At 52.1% G+C, this 15,263-nt stretch overlaps 1 protein-coding gene across 2 annotated transcripts in view; it reads right to left on the bottom strand.

Moving 5' to 3' along the window:
* Positions 1–15,263, bottom strand: part of ca10a (carbonic anhydrase Xa) — a 269,702-nt gene that overhangs the window by 217,600 nt on the left and 36,839 nt on the right. The window contains exon 2 of one of the 2 annotated variants that reach the window (XM_059948186.1): positions 2,968–3,042. The exons of the other annotated variant lie outside the window; for it this stretch is intronic. Within the exon in view, the coding sequence (XP_059804169.1) occupies positions 2,968–3,042 (75 nt within the window). The remainder of the gene's footprint in view (positions 1–2,967; positions 3,043–15,263) is intronic. 2 annotated transcript variants of the gene reach the window in all.

Below are 15,263 nucleotides of genomic sequence, written 5' to 3'. Positions count from 1 at the left end.
AGGCATTCCTGAACGAAGTCCCTAAGGAAATACAGCAATCACCCTATTCCATAGACCCCACCACATCATTTATTGGGCAACTCACTATCTCTTTATCAGAGAGACCATCACACATAGAATCAGAATCCGGCCATTCAGCCCATCGAGTCTGCTCCACCATTCCGTCATGGCTGATTTAATATCCCTCTCAATGCCATTCTCCTGCCTTCTCCCCATAACCTTTGGCACCCTGACTAATCAAGAACCTGTCAATTTCTGATTTCAATATACCCAATGACTTGGCCTCCACAGCTGTCTGTGGTAATGAATTCCACAAATTTCACCCTCTGGTTAAAGAAATTCCTCCTAATCTCTGTTCTAAAGGGACGTCCCTCTATTCTGAGGCTGTGCCCTCTGATCCTACACTCCCCCACCATAGGAAATATCCTTTCCACATCCACTCTGTCTTGATATTCGATAGGTTTCAATGAGATCCCCCCTCATTCTTCTAACCTCCAGTGAGTACAGGTCCAGAGCTATCAAAAGCTCCTCGTATGTTAACCCTTTCCTCTGGAAATGAATGGCAGTGTCAGGAATGAACGGCCGAGGTCTTGTTCCTTGGCAGAGGTTCCCAATCCAGAAGGCATTGTATTAAAGTGAGAATGAGGAGGTGGCTTGTCACACTCAGAGTATACTTCAATTCTATTTATTTATTTAGAGATACAGCATGGAGTGGGCCCAGTGGCCCCCGATCACAGGGCAATTTACCACGACCTACTAACCAATGTGTCTTCGGACCGGGGTGGACAGACATTCCAGGGGGAGGACGTACAAACTGACTGGCCAGGGCACCAAAGGCACGTGTCCGGGGTTGAGTCAGATCTGAGACCAGCCGTGACGGAGCAGACTCAATGGGCTAATTCTGTTCCTATGTCTCCTGGTTTTAAACTCCTTACAGAGGGCGCAGGAACTGAACCCTGAACCCTGACACCGTTAGCTGTAACAGCACCACGTTACCCCCACGGGATGAGATTGAAAGGGTTATGGGCGTATGGAATCCAGTCGGGTGGGTAATTAGTTTAGCAGGGACGTGTCGGTCTGAAGGGCCTTGGCTACGTCTCTACAACCTGCCGGGTGCTACTGCACGCTCCACGGGATTTCTTCTGGCCCCCCGGCCAGCCCTCGATCTCGAAGTCTGGCGGCCTGCCCTGTCCTGGCGAGTGTCAGACTGACTCGTGGTCTAATCACCATTTCAGCCTCAAAAGCTGGTATCTTCCGGGACTGACGATGAAGGAGATCACAGAAGTGAAAACTCCCCCTCTTGCAGGACAGGGGGTGGGTGGCGAAAGCACGTTTTAAAGTCCAGTCCCACTCTTGCCATTGCAACCAGGGTACTGAGGGGGGAAATAAGGGGGTACAGCATCTCACTCCCAGCTGAAACACGGGCTGCCTTACACCCCACCCCTCCCACTGGGCTCAGACACCTTCCAAATCTCCCTCCCCACCCACCAAATCTCCCTCCCCATCTACCAAATCTCCCTCCCCACCTAGCAAATCAGCATGGAGAACACAGCAAGAAGCACAGGGAGGAAGAATGGGGGAGAGGGGAGAGAGGGAGAGAGGGGGAGGGGCTGGGAGAGGGAGGGGAAGGGGAGTGTGAGGAGGAGGGGAAGGGGAAGGTGCTAAGGGGTGGAGGAAGGGGAAGGGGAGAGGAGAGGGAGAGGAAAGGGAGAGAGAGGGGAGGGAGAAAGGGGGAAAGGGACAGGGGAGGGAGAGGGAGAGGAAAAGGAGAGGAAGAGAGAGGGAGAGAGGGGGGAGAGGGAGGAGAAGGGGAGTATGAAGGGGAGGGGAAGGGAAGGGTGAGGGGTGGGGGGAGGGCGAGAGGGAGAGGAAAGGGAGAGAGGGGAGAGGAAAGGGAGAGGGAGAGGAAAGGGAGAGAGAGGGAGAGAGGGAGAGAGAGAGAGAGGGGGAGAGGGAGAGGGAGGGGGAGGGGAATGTGAAGGGGAGGGGAAGGGGAGGGTGAGGGGTGGGAAAGGGGAGGGCGAGAGGGAGAGGAAAGGGAGAAGGGAGAGAGAGTGGGAGGGTGTGTGTGTGTGTGTGTGTGTGTGTGTGTGAGAGAGAGAGAGAGAGAGGTGAGCGTGTCTGTTTGCCAATTGTTTAGGTGGCACTACTCCGTCATAACTGAATGTGCGCTGCCACTTGTGGGCTGCCCCCAGCACATCCTTCGTTGTGTTGGTTGTTATTTCACCGTGTGTTTCGATGTACGCGTGATAAATAAATTCGAACCGGAATCGGAATCTGAATCTGGATCTCATGTTAGCACCGCACAGGAAAGACTGAACCCAGCTTTTAAATTTCCTTCCGAGTCCCCAGAAAGCCGTCAGTTATAGGGAAAGTTGAAATGCTTGGATAAGTATTCCCTGGAGTGCAGGAGGAGGAGGAGAGATCCGCACTAAATTATGAGGAGTACAGATAGTATAAATGCAAGCAGGCTTTTTCCATTGAGGCTGGGTGAGATTACAACTGGAGATCATGGGTGAAGGGTGAAAGGTGGGGGAACTTTTTCACTCAGAGGGGGGTGAGAGTGTGGATGAGCTGTCAGCGGAAGTGGTGAATGTGGGATCAATTTTAACGTTTAAGAGAAATTTGGATCGGCAAATGATGGGAGAGGTAGGGAGGGTTAGGGTCTGGGTGCAGATCAATGGGACCAGGAAGGATAACAGACTGGTATGCAATAGATGGGCTGAATGGACTGTTTCTGTTCTGTAGTGCCCTGTAAACTCACAGGGGCTGGTCGACCTTCCAGGGAGATGAGACCTCAGTGATAGGTGACTCCTCTGAGGCCATTCTGCCCCCTCAGTCCTGTAGGTGGGGATCTGAGCCACCTGGGGTGTGAAATGTCCACCTCTAAGGCAGCAGCAACTGACCGAGAACAATAACAGGTAAGAGTCCCGTGAGCAGAGACCGTCTGCCATCAATGGCACTCACCAGGAACGAAGCTCCCCTGCACCACCTCCTTGTACGCCCACCATCCTTCGCTGATTTTGTGTGAGTTGTGCTGAGCTTGAAAACAAAACAAAACCACATTAGAATCTGTTTGAATCCGTAGTTTCTCACAGCTCAGTGAAACAGCGGAGTTCCTGTTGGACGGTCAGCAGAAGAGCTGACATGATAGAGTGTCACAACACTGCATTCCAGTCTCAATTGTTAAAGCGTGAGTTTTATGTTACAGAATTACTAGTGTTACAAGTTCCTGCGTTAAATTACACTGCCCTGTTTACTTATTTATTGAGATACAGCGTGCAATTGGCCCTTCCGGCCCTTTGAACTGCATCAGCCAGCAACCCTCGACTTAATCCCAGCCTAGTCACGGGACAATTTACAATGACCAGTTAACCTACCGAGCCATAGGTCTTTGGACTGCAGGAGGAAACTGGAATGCCCGGAGGAAACTGGAACACTGGGAGGAAACCAGAATGCCCGGAGGAAACCAGAACACTGGGAGGAAACTGGAATGCCCAGAGGAAACTGGAACACTGGGAGGAAACCGGAATGCCCAGAGGAAACCGGAACACTGGGAGGAAACCGGAATGCCCGGAGGAAACTGGAACACTGGGAGGAAACCGGAATGCCCGGAGGAAACTGGAACACTGGGAGGAAACTGGAACACTGGGAGGAAACCGGAACACTGGGAGGAAACTGGAATGCCCGGAGGAAACTGGAACACTAGGAGGAAACCAGAATGCCCGGAGGAAACCAGAACACTGGGAGGAAACCGGAATGCCCGGAGGAAACTGGAACACTGGGAGGAAACCGGAATGCCCAGAGGAAACCGGAACACTGGGAGGAAACCAGAATGCCCGGAGGAAACTGGAACACTGGGAGGAAACCGGAATGCCCGGAGGAAACTGGAACACTGGGAGGAAACTGGAACACTGGAAGGAAACTGGATTGCCCGGAGGAAACCAGAACACTGGGAGGAAACTGGATTGCCCGGAGGAAACTGGAACACTGGGAGGAAACTGGATTGCCCGGAGGAAACTGGAACACTGGGAGGAAACTGGATTGCCCGGAGGAAACCAGAACACTGGGAGGAAACTGGATTGCCCGGAGGAAACCAGAACACTAGGAGGAAACTGGAATGCCCGGAGGAAACCGGAACACTGGGAGGAAACTGGATTGCCCGGAGGAAACTGGAACACTGGGAGGAAACTGGATTGCCCGGAGGAAACCAGAACACTGGGAGGAAACTGGATTGCCCGGAGGAAACCAGAACACTAGGAGGAAACTGGAATGCCCGGAGGAAACCGGAACACTGGGAGGAAACCGGAATGCCCGGAGGAAACCGGAATGCCCGGAGGAAACCAGAACACTGGGAGGAAACCGGAATGCCCGGAGGAAACTGGAACACTAGGAGGAAACCGGATTGCCCGGAGGAAACCAGAACACTGGGAGGAAACCGGAATGCCCGGAGGAAACTGGAACACTGGGAGGAAACCGGAATGCCCAGAGGAAACCGGAACACTGGGAGGAAACCAGAATGCCCGGAGGAAACTGGAACACTGGGAGGAAACCGGAATGCCCGGAGGAAACTGGAACACTGGGAGGAAACTGGAACACTGGAAGGAAACTGGATTGCCCGGAGGAAACCAGAACACTGGGAGGAAACTGGATTGCCCGGAGGAAACTGGAACACTGGGAGGAAACTGGATTGCCCGGAGGAAACTGGAACACTGGGAGGAAACTGGATTGCCCGGAGGAAACCAGAACACTGGGAGGAAACTGGATTGCCCGGAGGAAACCAGAACACTAGGAGGAAACTGGAATGCCCGGAGGAAACCGGAACACTGGGAGGAAACTGGATTGCCCGGAGGAAACTGGAACACTGGGAGGAAACTGGATTGCCCGGAGGAAACCAGAACACTGGGAGGAAACTGGATTGCCCGGAGGAAACCAGAACACTAGGAGGAAACTGGAATGCCCGGAGGAAACCGGAACACTGGGAGGAAACCGGAATGCCCGGAGGAAACCGGAATGCCCGGAGGAAACCAGAACACTGGGAGGAAACCGGAATGCCCGGAGGAAACTGGAACACTAGGAGGAAACCGGATTGCCCGGAGGAAACCAGAACACTGGGAGGAAACCGGAATGCCCGGAGGAAACCAGAACACTGGGAGGAAACCGGAATGCCCGGAGGAAACTGGAACACTAGGAGGAAACCGGATTGCCCGGAGGAAACCAGAACACTGGGAGGAAACCGGAATGCCCGGAGGAAACTGGAACAATAGGAGGAAACCGGATTGCCCGGAGGAAACCAGAACACTGGGAGGAAACCGGACTGCCCGGAGGAAACCAGAACACTGGGAGGAAACTGGAACACTAGGAGGAAACCAGAATGCCCGGAGGAAACCAGAACACTGGGAGGAAACTGGATTGCCCGGAGGAAACTGGAACACTGGGAGGAAACCGGAATGCCCGGAGGAAACTGGAACACTGGGAGGAAACCGGAATGCCCGGAGGAAACCAGAACACTGGGAGGAAACCGGAACACTGGGAGGAAACTGGATTGCCCGGAGGAAACTGGAACACTGGGAGGAAACCAGAATGCCCGGAGGAAACCAGAACACTGGGAGGAAACTGGAACACTGGGAAGAAACCAGAACACTGGGAGGAAACTGGATTGCCCGGAGGAAACTGGAACACTTGGTGGGAACCGGAATGCCCGGAGGAAACTGAAACACTCAGAGGAAACTGGAATTCTTGGAGGAAACCCACAGAGTTACAGGCTGAACATACAAACTCTTTATGACCAGCAGCTGTGGGTTGCTGATATGTGCTCACTCTCAGGGGACAGCAGTAGGCAGTTAAACGCACAGCACAGTTTGATGAATACAGTAAGTTTACTTCACCATGGATGGTTCCAACCCCGGCTGTGAAAACCCATAAAGCCCAGAGCTACAGAACGACCAACAGAAGCTCTAACGACCTCACTCCTGGGAGAGGTGGTGTGGTGAATACGGGAACCTCAGGGCTCACCGACTTTCGGCCCAGGACAGAAGGCTCTGGCCAGCTGCCGTTGGCGACATTTTCCCCGGCTAAGCGAGAATTCCAATTCTGCGCACCTTCCGCACTTTAGGATGCTCAAAAAACACCTTTTGGCCACCGAATGTTTGAATGGTAATTGTGTAGCTAGTTTGTTAAAGAGTGAAGATCAGCTTTGTTTGTCACATGTATATCCAAACACACAGTGAAATGAGTTGTTTGTGTCAACGACCAACACAGTCCGAGGATTTGTTTCCACATCTCCAGCACCAACACAGCATGTCCACAACTCACCAACCCTAACTGGTAGGCCTTAGGAATGTGGGAGGAAACCAGAGCACCAGGAGGAAACCCACACAGTCATGCGGAGAGCATGCAAACTCCTCACAGACAGCGACAGAGATTGAACCCTGACCACTGGTACTGTAAAGTGTTACGCGAACGCCACTCTACTTTTGCGCCTTCAAACGAATGATAGGAAGGATAAACAGGGTCCACAGACATTGAAGATCCACGTCTCCCCCACCTCCCCAAAACCGTGGCGGGGTTCGTACACCTCGACCTGGCAGAGCAGTCTCATTCAAATCACTACAGCTATAACCCCTCGGGTGCTGCACTGGGCAGGGATGGGTTACACAACACACTCTGTTGCAATTCCGTTTGTGTCCGCCAGCTGCGCCATGCATTGCAGATTGCGTCACAGCATGCGGTCCGCACGTGCGCTGCACAACTCGTAAGTTACTCAGGACATCACTATCCCTTCAACCACAAGGAGCAGCCGCTCCCCACTGGACCTCCATGATGCTCCATCTCCTCGAGGTTCCACCTCTCCCAGCCTGCCACATTAAAGACAAACATCAGTACCATCCTGAAGGATCCCACCCACCCTGCTCATGGTCTGTTTGTCCCACTCCCATCAGAGAGGAGGCTACGTAGCATCCACACCAGGACCACCAGACCCAAAATCAGTACCTTTCCCCAAGCAGTGAGTCTGATCAACACCTCCACCCACTGACCCACCCCTCCACTCCCAGACTCAGAAACAGTCACTTTCCCCAAGCAGTGAGGCTGATCACCACCTCCACCCACTGACCCACCCCTCCACTCCCAGACTCAGAAACAGTCACTTTCCCCAAGCAGTGAGGCTGATCAACACCTCCACCCACTGACCCACCCCTCCACTCCTAGACAGAAACAGTCACTTTCCCCAAGCAGTGAGGCTGATCAACACCTCCACCCACTGACCCACCCCTCCACTCCCAGACTCAGAAACAGTCACTTTCCCCAAGCAGTGAGGCTGATCAACACCTCCACCCACTGACCCACCCCTCCACTCCCAGACTCAGAAACAGTCACTTTCCCCAAGCAGTGAGGCTGATCAACACCTCCACCCACTGACCCACCCCTCCACTCCCAGACTCAGAAACAGTCACTTTCCCCAAGCAGTGAGGCTGATCAACACCTCCAGCCATTGACCCACCCCTCCACTCCCAGACTCAGAAACAGTCACTTTCCCCAAGCAGTGAGTCTGATCAACACCTCCACCCACTGACCCACCCCTCCACTCCCAGACTCAGAAACAGTCACTTTCCCCAAGCAGCGAGTCTGATCAACACCTCCACCCACTGACCCACCCCTCCACTCCCAGACTCAGAAACAGTCACTTTCCCCAAGCAGTGAGGCTGATCAACACCTCCACCCACTGACCCACCCCTCCACTCCCAGACTCAGAAACAGTCACTTTCCCCAAGCAGTGAGGCTGATCAACACCTCCACCCACTGACCCACCCCTCCACTCCCAGACTCAGAAACAGTCACTTTCCCCAAGCAGTGAGGCTGATCAACACCTCCACCCACTGACCCACCCCTCCACTCCCAGACTCAGAAACAGTCACTTTCCCCAAGCAGTGAGGCTGATCAACACCTCCACCCACTGACCCACCCCTCCAGTCCCAGACTCAGAGACAGTCACTTTCCCCAAGCAGTGAGGCTGATCGACACCTCCACCCACTGACCCACCCCTCCACTCCCAGACTCAGAAACAGTCACTTTCCCCAAGCAGTGAGGCTGATCAACACCTCCACCCACTGACCCACCCCTCCACTCCCAGACTCAGAAACAGTCACTTTCCCCAAGCAGTGAGGCTGATCAACACCTCCACCCACTGACCCACCCCTCCACTCCCAGACTCAGAAACAGTCACTTTCCCCAAGCAGTGAGGCTGATCAACACCTCCAGCCATTGACCCACCCCTCCACTCCCAGACTCAGAAACAGTCACTTTCCCCAAGCAGTGAGTCTGATCAACACCTCCACCCACTGACCCACCCCTCCACTCCCAGACTCAGAAACAGTCACTTTCCCCAAGCAGCGAGTCTGATCAACACCTCCACCCACTGACCCACCCCTCCACTCCCAGACTCAGAAACAGTCACTTTCCCCAAGCAGTGAGGCTGATCAACACCTCCACCCACTGACCCACCCCTCCACTCCCAGACTCAGAAACAGTCACTTTCCCCAAGCAGTGAGGCTGATCAACACCTCCACCCACTGACCCACCCCTCCACTCCCAGACTCAGAAACAGTCACTTTCCCCAAGCAGTGAGGCTGATCAACACCTCCACCCACTGACCCACCCCTCCAGTCCCAGACTCAGAGACAGTCACTTTCCCCAAGCAGTGAGGCTGATCGACACCTCCACCCACTGACCCACCCCTCCAGTCCCAGACTCAGAAACAGTCACTTTCCCCAAGCAGTGAGGCTGATCAACACCTCCACCCACTGACCCACCCAGACTCAGAAACAGTCACTTTCCCCAAGCAGTGAGGCTGATCAACACCTCCACCCACTGACCCACCCCTCCACTCCCAGACTCAGAAACAGTCACTTTCCCCAAGCAGTGAGGCTGATCAACACCTCCACCCACTGACCCACCCCTCCACTCCCAGACTCAGAAACAGTCACTTTCCCCAAGCAGTGAGGCTGATCAACACCTCCACCCACTGACCCACCCCTCCACTCCCAGACTCAGAAACAGTCACTTTCCCCAAGCAGTGAGGCTGATCAACACCTCCAGCCATTGACCCACCCCTCCACTCCCAGACTCAGAAACAGTCACTTTCCCCAAGCAGTGAGTCTGATCAACACCTCCACCCACCGACCCACCCCTCCACTCCCAGACTCAGAAACAGTCACTTTCCCCAAGCAGTGAGGTTGATCAACACCTCCACCCACTGACCCACCCCTCCACTCCCAGACTCAGAAACAGTCACTTTCCCCAAGCAGTGAGGCTGATCAACACCTCCACCCACTGACCCACCCCTCCACTCCCATACTCAGAAACAGTCACTTTCCCCAAGCAGTGAGGCTGATCAACACCTCCACCCACTGACCCACCCCTCCACTCCCAGACTCAGAAACAGTCACTTTCCCCAAGCAGTGAGGCTGATCAACACCTCCACCCACCGACCCACCCCTCCACTCCCAGACTCAGAAACAGTCACTTTCCCCAAGCAGTGAGGCTGATCAACACCTCCACCCACTGACCCACCCCTCCACTCCCAGACTCAGAAACAGTCACTTTCCCCAAGCAGTGAGGCTGATCAACACCTCCACCCACTGACCCACCCCTCCACTCCCAGACTCAGAAACAGTCACTTTCCCCAAGCAGTGAGTCTGATCAACACCTCCACCCACTGACCCACCCCTCCACTCCCAGACTCAGAAACAGTCACTTTCCCCAAGCAGTGAGACTGATCAACACCTCCACCCACTGACCCACCCAGACTCAGAAACAGTCACTTTCCCCAAGCAGTGAGGCTGATCAACACCTCCACCCACTGACCCACCCCTCCACTCCCAGACTCAGAAACAGTCACTTTCCCCAAGCAGTGAGGCTGATCAACACCTCCACCCACTGACCCACCCCTCCACTCCCAGACTCAGAAACAGTCACTTTCCCCAAGCAGTGAGGCTGATCAACACCTCCACCCACTGACCCACCCCTCCACTCCCAGACTCAGAAACAGTCACTTTCCCCAAGCAGTGAGGCTGATCAACACCTCCACCCACTGACCCACCCCTCCACTCCCAGACTCAGAAACAGTCACTTTCCCCAAGCAGTGAGTCTGATCAACACCTCCACCCACTGACCCACCCCTCCACTCCCAGACTCAGAAACAGTCACTTTCCCCAAGCAGTGAGTCTGATCAACACCTCCACCCACTAACCCACCCCTCCACTCCCAGACTCAGAAACAGTCACTTTCCCCAAGCAGTGAGTCTGATCAACACCTCCACCCACTGACCCACCCCTCCACTCCCAGACTCAGAAACAGTCACTTTCCCCAAGCAGTGAGGCTGATCAACACCTCCACCCACTGACCCACCCCTCCACTCCCAGACTCAGAAACAGTCACTTTCCCCAAGCAGTGAGGCTGATCAACACCTCCACCCACTGACCCACCCCTCCACTCCCAGACTCAGAAACAGTCACTTTCCCCAAGCAGTGAGGCTGATCAACACCTCCACCCACTGACCCACCCCTCCACTCCCAGACTCAGAAACAGTCACTTTCCCCAAGCAGTGAGGCTGATCAACACCTCCACCCACTGACCCACCCCTCCACTCCCAGACTCAGAAACAGTCACTTTCCCCAAGCAGTGAGGCTGATCAACACCTCCACCCACTGACCCACCCCTCCACTCCCAGACTCAGAAACAGTCACTTTCCCCAAGCAGTGAGGCTGATCAACACCTCCACCCACTGACCCACCCCTCCACTCCCAGACTCAGAAACAGTCACTTTCCCCAAGCAGTGAGTCTGATCAACACCTCCACCCACTGACCCACCCCTCCACTCCCAGACTCAGAAACAGTCACTTTCCCCAAGCAGTGAGTCTGATCAACACCTCCACCCACTAACCCACCACTACTTTATTACTTCCTGTCAGTCACCTTGTGTACGGCCTAGCCTCACTTTATGGACAGACAATCGATCTATGTATAGAAACTATCTTATGTATTTATATTTATTGTGTTTTATTACTGTGTTCTTTACCCTTTGTGTTTTTTTGTGCTGATTCAGATCCAAATTAACAATTATCTTGTTCTCCTTTACACTTGGGTACTGGAAATGACATTAAACAATCTTGAATTGAATTAGGCCATCATTAATGTGTCACATGGACATTAAAATGTATGGTTAAATGGATAGTTTTTGTTTCGATGACCAACACAGTCTGAGGATAGGCTGGGGGCAGCCCTCGAGTGTCGTCATACTTCCAGCACCAAAGGAGTATGCCCACGGCTGACCAACCCTAACCTGTATTGCTTGGCTTTGGAACATGGGAGGAAACTGAAGCACCCAGAGGAATTACCTCACCATTTTTGCACTATTTATTTATATAATGCAAATATTGTCATCATTATGTGTTGGATCATATGACATCATCATTATGTGTTGGATCGTATGACATCATCATTAGGTGCCATGTCATATGACATGGGCGATCATGGTCTTGGCAGATTTTCCTATGGAAGTGGTTTGCCATTGCCTTCTGGGCAGTGTCTTTACAAGACGGGTGACCCCAGTCTTTATCAATACCCTTCAGAGATTGTCTGCCTGGCATCGGTGGTCACATAACCAGGACCGGCTGCTCATAGGACCATCCACCACCTGATCGTGACCCTGATCGGGGGCTAAGCCTTGCCCAGGGGTGACCTGCAGGCTAGCGGAGGGAAGGAGCACCTCACACCTACTCTGGAAGAGACGTATCCACCCCGACACCCAATATATATGTGCATATATATTTGTGATTTGTTTTTGTTCCTGTACAGTGCAAGGCATTAGATATACCATAAATTCAAAGAAGAAATGTTTCTTATTATAACATATAGTCTAATTATGTATTGCATGTACTGGTGTCACAGAACAACAAATTTCACGACATATGCCCAATTCTGACACTGATTTTGATACGGAAACCCACGCGGTCGTGGGGAAAATGTACAAGCTCCTTACAGAGTGGGGCAGGAAGGGAACGCTGACTTTGATTGCCGGCGCTGAAGAGTTTTGGGGTAAACACTACACTACTGTGTCAGCCTGCGGGGGGGACTGACCTCTGCCTCCCCCCACCCCACAACCTTGGCCCCGAGGCAAACAGCAGCGGCAACAAAAAGCCTTTGCTGTCATTGTGACACCAATCAGACAGAATTACTGAGCAAGATGTCGGCATTAGTTGCCGCATTGAACAAGGGAAGATATTGCAAAGATAGGATTTAGTCTCGATAATTGGGTGATTCTGCAGAGGACGGGAGGCATGCGAACAGAGAGATTTCCCATTACTTTCATTCAATGTAACAACCATTTTTAATAATCTCTGATTCTCCAAATAAATGAGGCAGCATTAATATTAATATTTGTATTATTCATCGCGACGTCAGGAGAATGGCAAAACATCCAGTGTCTGCTGGCGTCTGCAAAGACAATGACAATGGGAGTTTGTAATTGAAAAGCAGAAATAAAGTAACTGGGGATGCAGGAGAGAGAATCACAGAGCAAGAGAGCACCGCAGCACCCTTCGGCCCATCTAATCCATGCTAACCTGTTGTTTTGTCTGTTCCCATCAATCTACACTTGGACCACAGCCTCAGCGTCTGAGATGAAAACAGAAAACACTGGAAACACTCAGCGGGTCAGGCAGCCTCTGTGGAGAACTAGAACATAAACAGAACCACGCAGGCTCTTCGGCCCATGATGTTGAGCCATCTCTTTAACCTAGTCCAAGATCAACCTAACCCTTCCCTCTCACATGGCCTCCACTTTTCTGTCATTGAGGTGTCTCTCTAAAACACCCTGAAACAGCAGAGATTCTGCAGATGCTGGAAATCCAAAGCAACTCACACAAAATCCTGGAGAAGCTCAGCAGGTCAGGCAGTATCCGTGGAGAGGAATTAATAATTGCTGATGAATTACAAATTCATTAGGAGTCTTGAGGAAGGGTCTTGGCCTGAAACATCAACTGTTTATTCCCCTCCACAGATGCAACTTGACATACTGAGTTATTCCAGCCCTGTGCGTGTGTTGCTCCTAAATGTCCCTGAAGTATCTATCATGTCAGGGTGTTCCACACACGCATCACTCTCTGAGTGAAAAATCTAGCTCTGACATCTCCCCTGTACTTTTCTCTCACAAACTTAAAATGAAGCCCTCTCATATTAGTCATCTCTGCCCTGGAAAATGTCCACTTTATCAATATCTCTTATTATCTAGTATATCTCCATCGAGTCACCTCTCATCCTCTTTCACTCCAAACAGAAAAATCTTAGCTCTTTCAACATTTCCTCATAAGACCTGCTCTCTAATCCAGGCTGCATCCTGGTCCAATCTATCTATGCCTTGTACACCAGACAGAGTGTACACCAGGGAGAGGGTGCGATGTGTACAACAGAGAGAGAGTGGGAATTCTACACCAGAGAGGGTGGGATTTGTACACCAGAGAGAGGGTGGGATTTATACACCACAGAGGGAGAGATTTGAACACCAGAGAGAGGGTAGGATTTGTACACCAGAGAGATGGAGGGATTTGTACACCAGAGAGAGGGTGAGATTTATACACCAGAAAGAGTGAGATTTGTACACCAGCGTGAGGGTGGGATTTGTACACTAGAGGGAGGGTGAGATTTGTACACCAGAGAGAGGGTGGGATTTGTACACCAGAGAGAGTGAGATTTGTACACCAGAGAGAGGGTGGGAGTTATACATCAGAGAGAAGGTGGGATTTGTACACCAGAGCGAGTGTGATTTGTACACCAGAGAGAGTGGGATTTGTGCACCAGAGAGGTGGGATTTGTACACCAGAGAGGATGGGCTTTTTACACCAGGGAGAGGTTGAGATTTGTACACCAGAGTGGGTGGAATTTGTACGCCAGAGTCAGGGTGGGATTTGTACACCAGAGAGAATGGGATTTGAGCACCTGAGAGGGTGGGAGTTATACATGAGAGAGAGTGAAGGTTTGTACAGCAGAGTGAGAGAGAGATTTGTACACCAGAGAGAGAGAGAGTGAGATTTGTACACCAGAAACAGTGAGATTTGTACCCCAGCGAGAGGGTGGGATTTGTACACCAGAGACAGTGTGGGATTTGTACACCAGAGAGAAGGTGGGATTTGTACACCAGAGCGAGTGTGATTTGTACACCAGAGAGAGTGGGATTTGTGCACCAGAGAGAGGGCGGGATTTGTACACCAGAGAGAGTGAGATTTGTACACCAGAGAGAGGGTGGGAGTTATACATCAGAGAGAAGGTGGGATTTGTACACCAGAGCGAGTGTGATTTGTACACCAGAGAGAGTGGGATTTGTACGCCAGAGTCAGGGTGGGATTTGTACACCAGAGAGAATGGGATTTGAGCACCAGAGAGGTGGGATTTATACACCAGAGAGGATGGGATTTGTGCACCAGAGAGGTGGGATTTGAGCACCAGAGAGGTGGGATCTGTACACCAGAGAGGGTGGGAATTGTACACCAGAGAGTCGGTGGGATTTGTACACCAGAGAGGTGAGGTTTGTACACCAGAGAGAGGGTGGGAGTTATACATGAGAGACAGTGGTTTGTACAGCAGAGTGAGAGAGAGATTTGAACACCAGAGAGAGAGAGTGAGATTTGTACACCAGAAACAGTGAGATTTGTACACCAGCGAGAGGGTGGGATTTGTACACCAGAGTGTGGGATTTGTACACCAGAGAGAGGGCGGGATTTGCACACCAGAGAGAGACTGGGATTTAAACACCAGAGCGAGTGAGATTTGTGCACCAGAAAGACAGAGAGAGCATTGTACACCAGAGAGTGAGTGGGCATTGTACACCAGAGAGAGTGAGCTTTGTGCACCAGAGAAAGGGTCAGAATTGTACGTCAGAGAGAGAGAGAAGGATTTGTACACGAGAGACAGAGTGGGATTTGTACACCACAGAGAGGGTGGGATTTGTACACCACAGAGAGAGAGTGAGATTTGTACACCAGCGTGAGGGTGGGATTTGTACACTAGAGGGAGGGTGAGATTTGTACACCAGAGAGAGGGTGGGATTTGTACACCAGAGAGAGTGAGATTTGTACACCAGAGAGAGGGTGGGAGTTATACATCAGAGAGAAGGTGGGATTTGTACACCAGAGCGAGTGTGATTTGTACACCAGAGAGAGTGGGATTTGTGCACCAGAGAGGTGGGATTTGTGCACCAGAGAGGATGG

This window comes from Hypanus sabinus, chromosome 23, assembly GCF_030144855.1.
Source record: "Hypanus sabinus isolate sHypSab1 chromosome 23, sHypSab1.hap1, whole genome shotgun sequence".
Taxonomy (NCBI): domain Eukaryota; kingdom Metazoa; phylum Chordata; class Chondrichthyes; order Myliobatiformes; family Dasyatidae; genus Hypanus; species Hypanus sabinus.
Note: the sequence above shows the minus strand (reverse complement) of the source record. Positions and strands in the feature narration are given on the sequence as shown.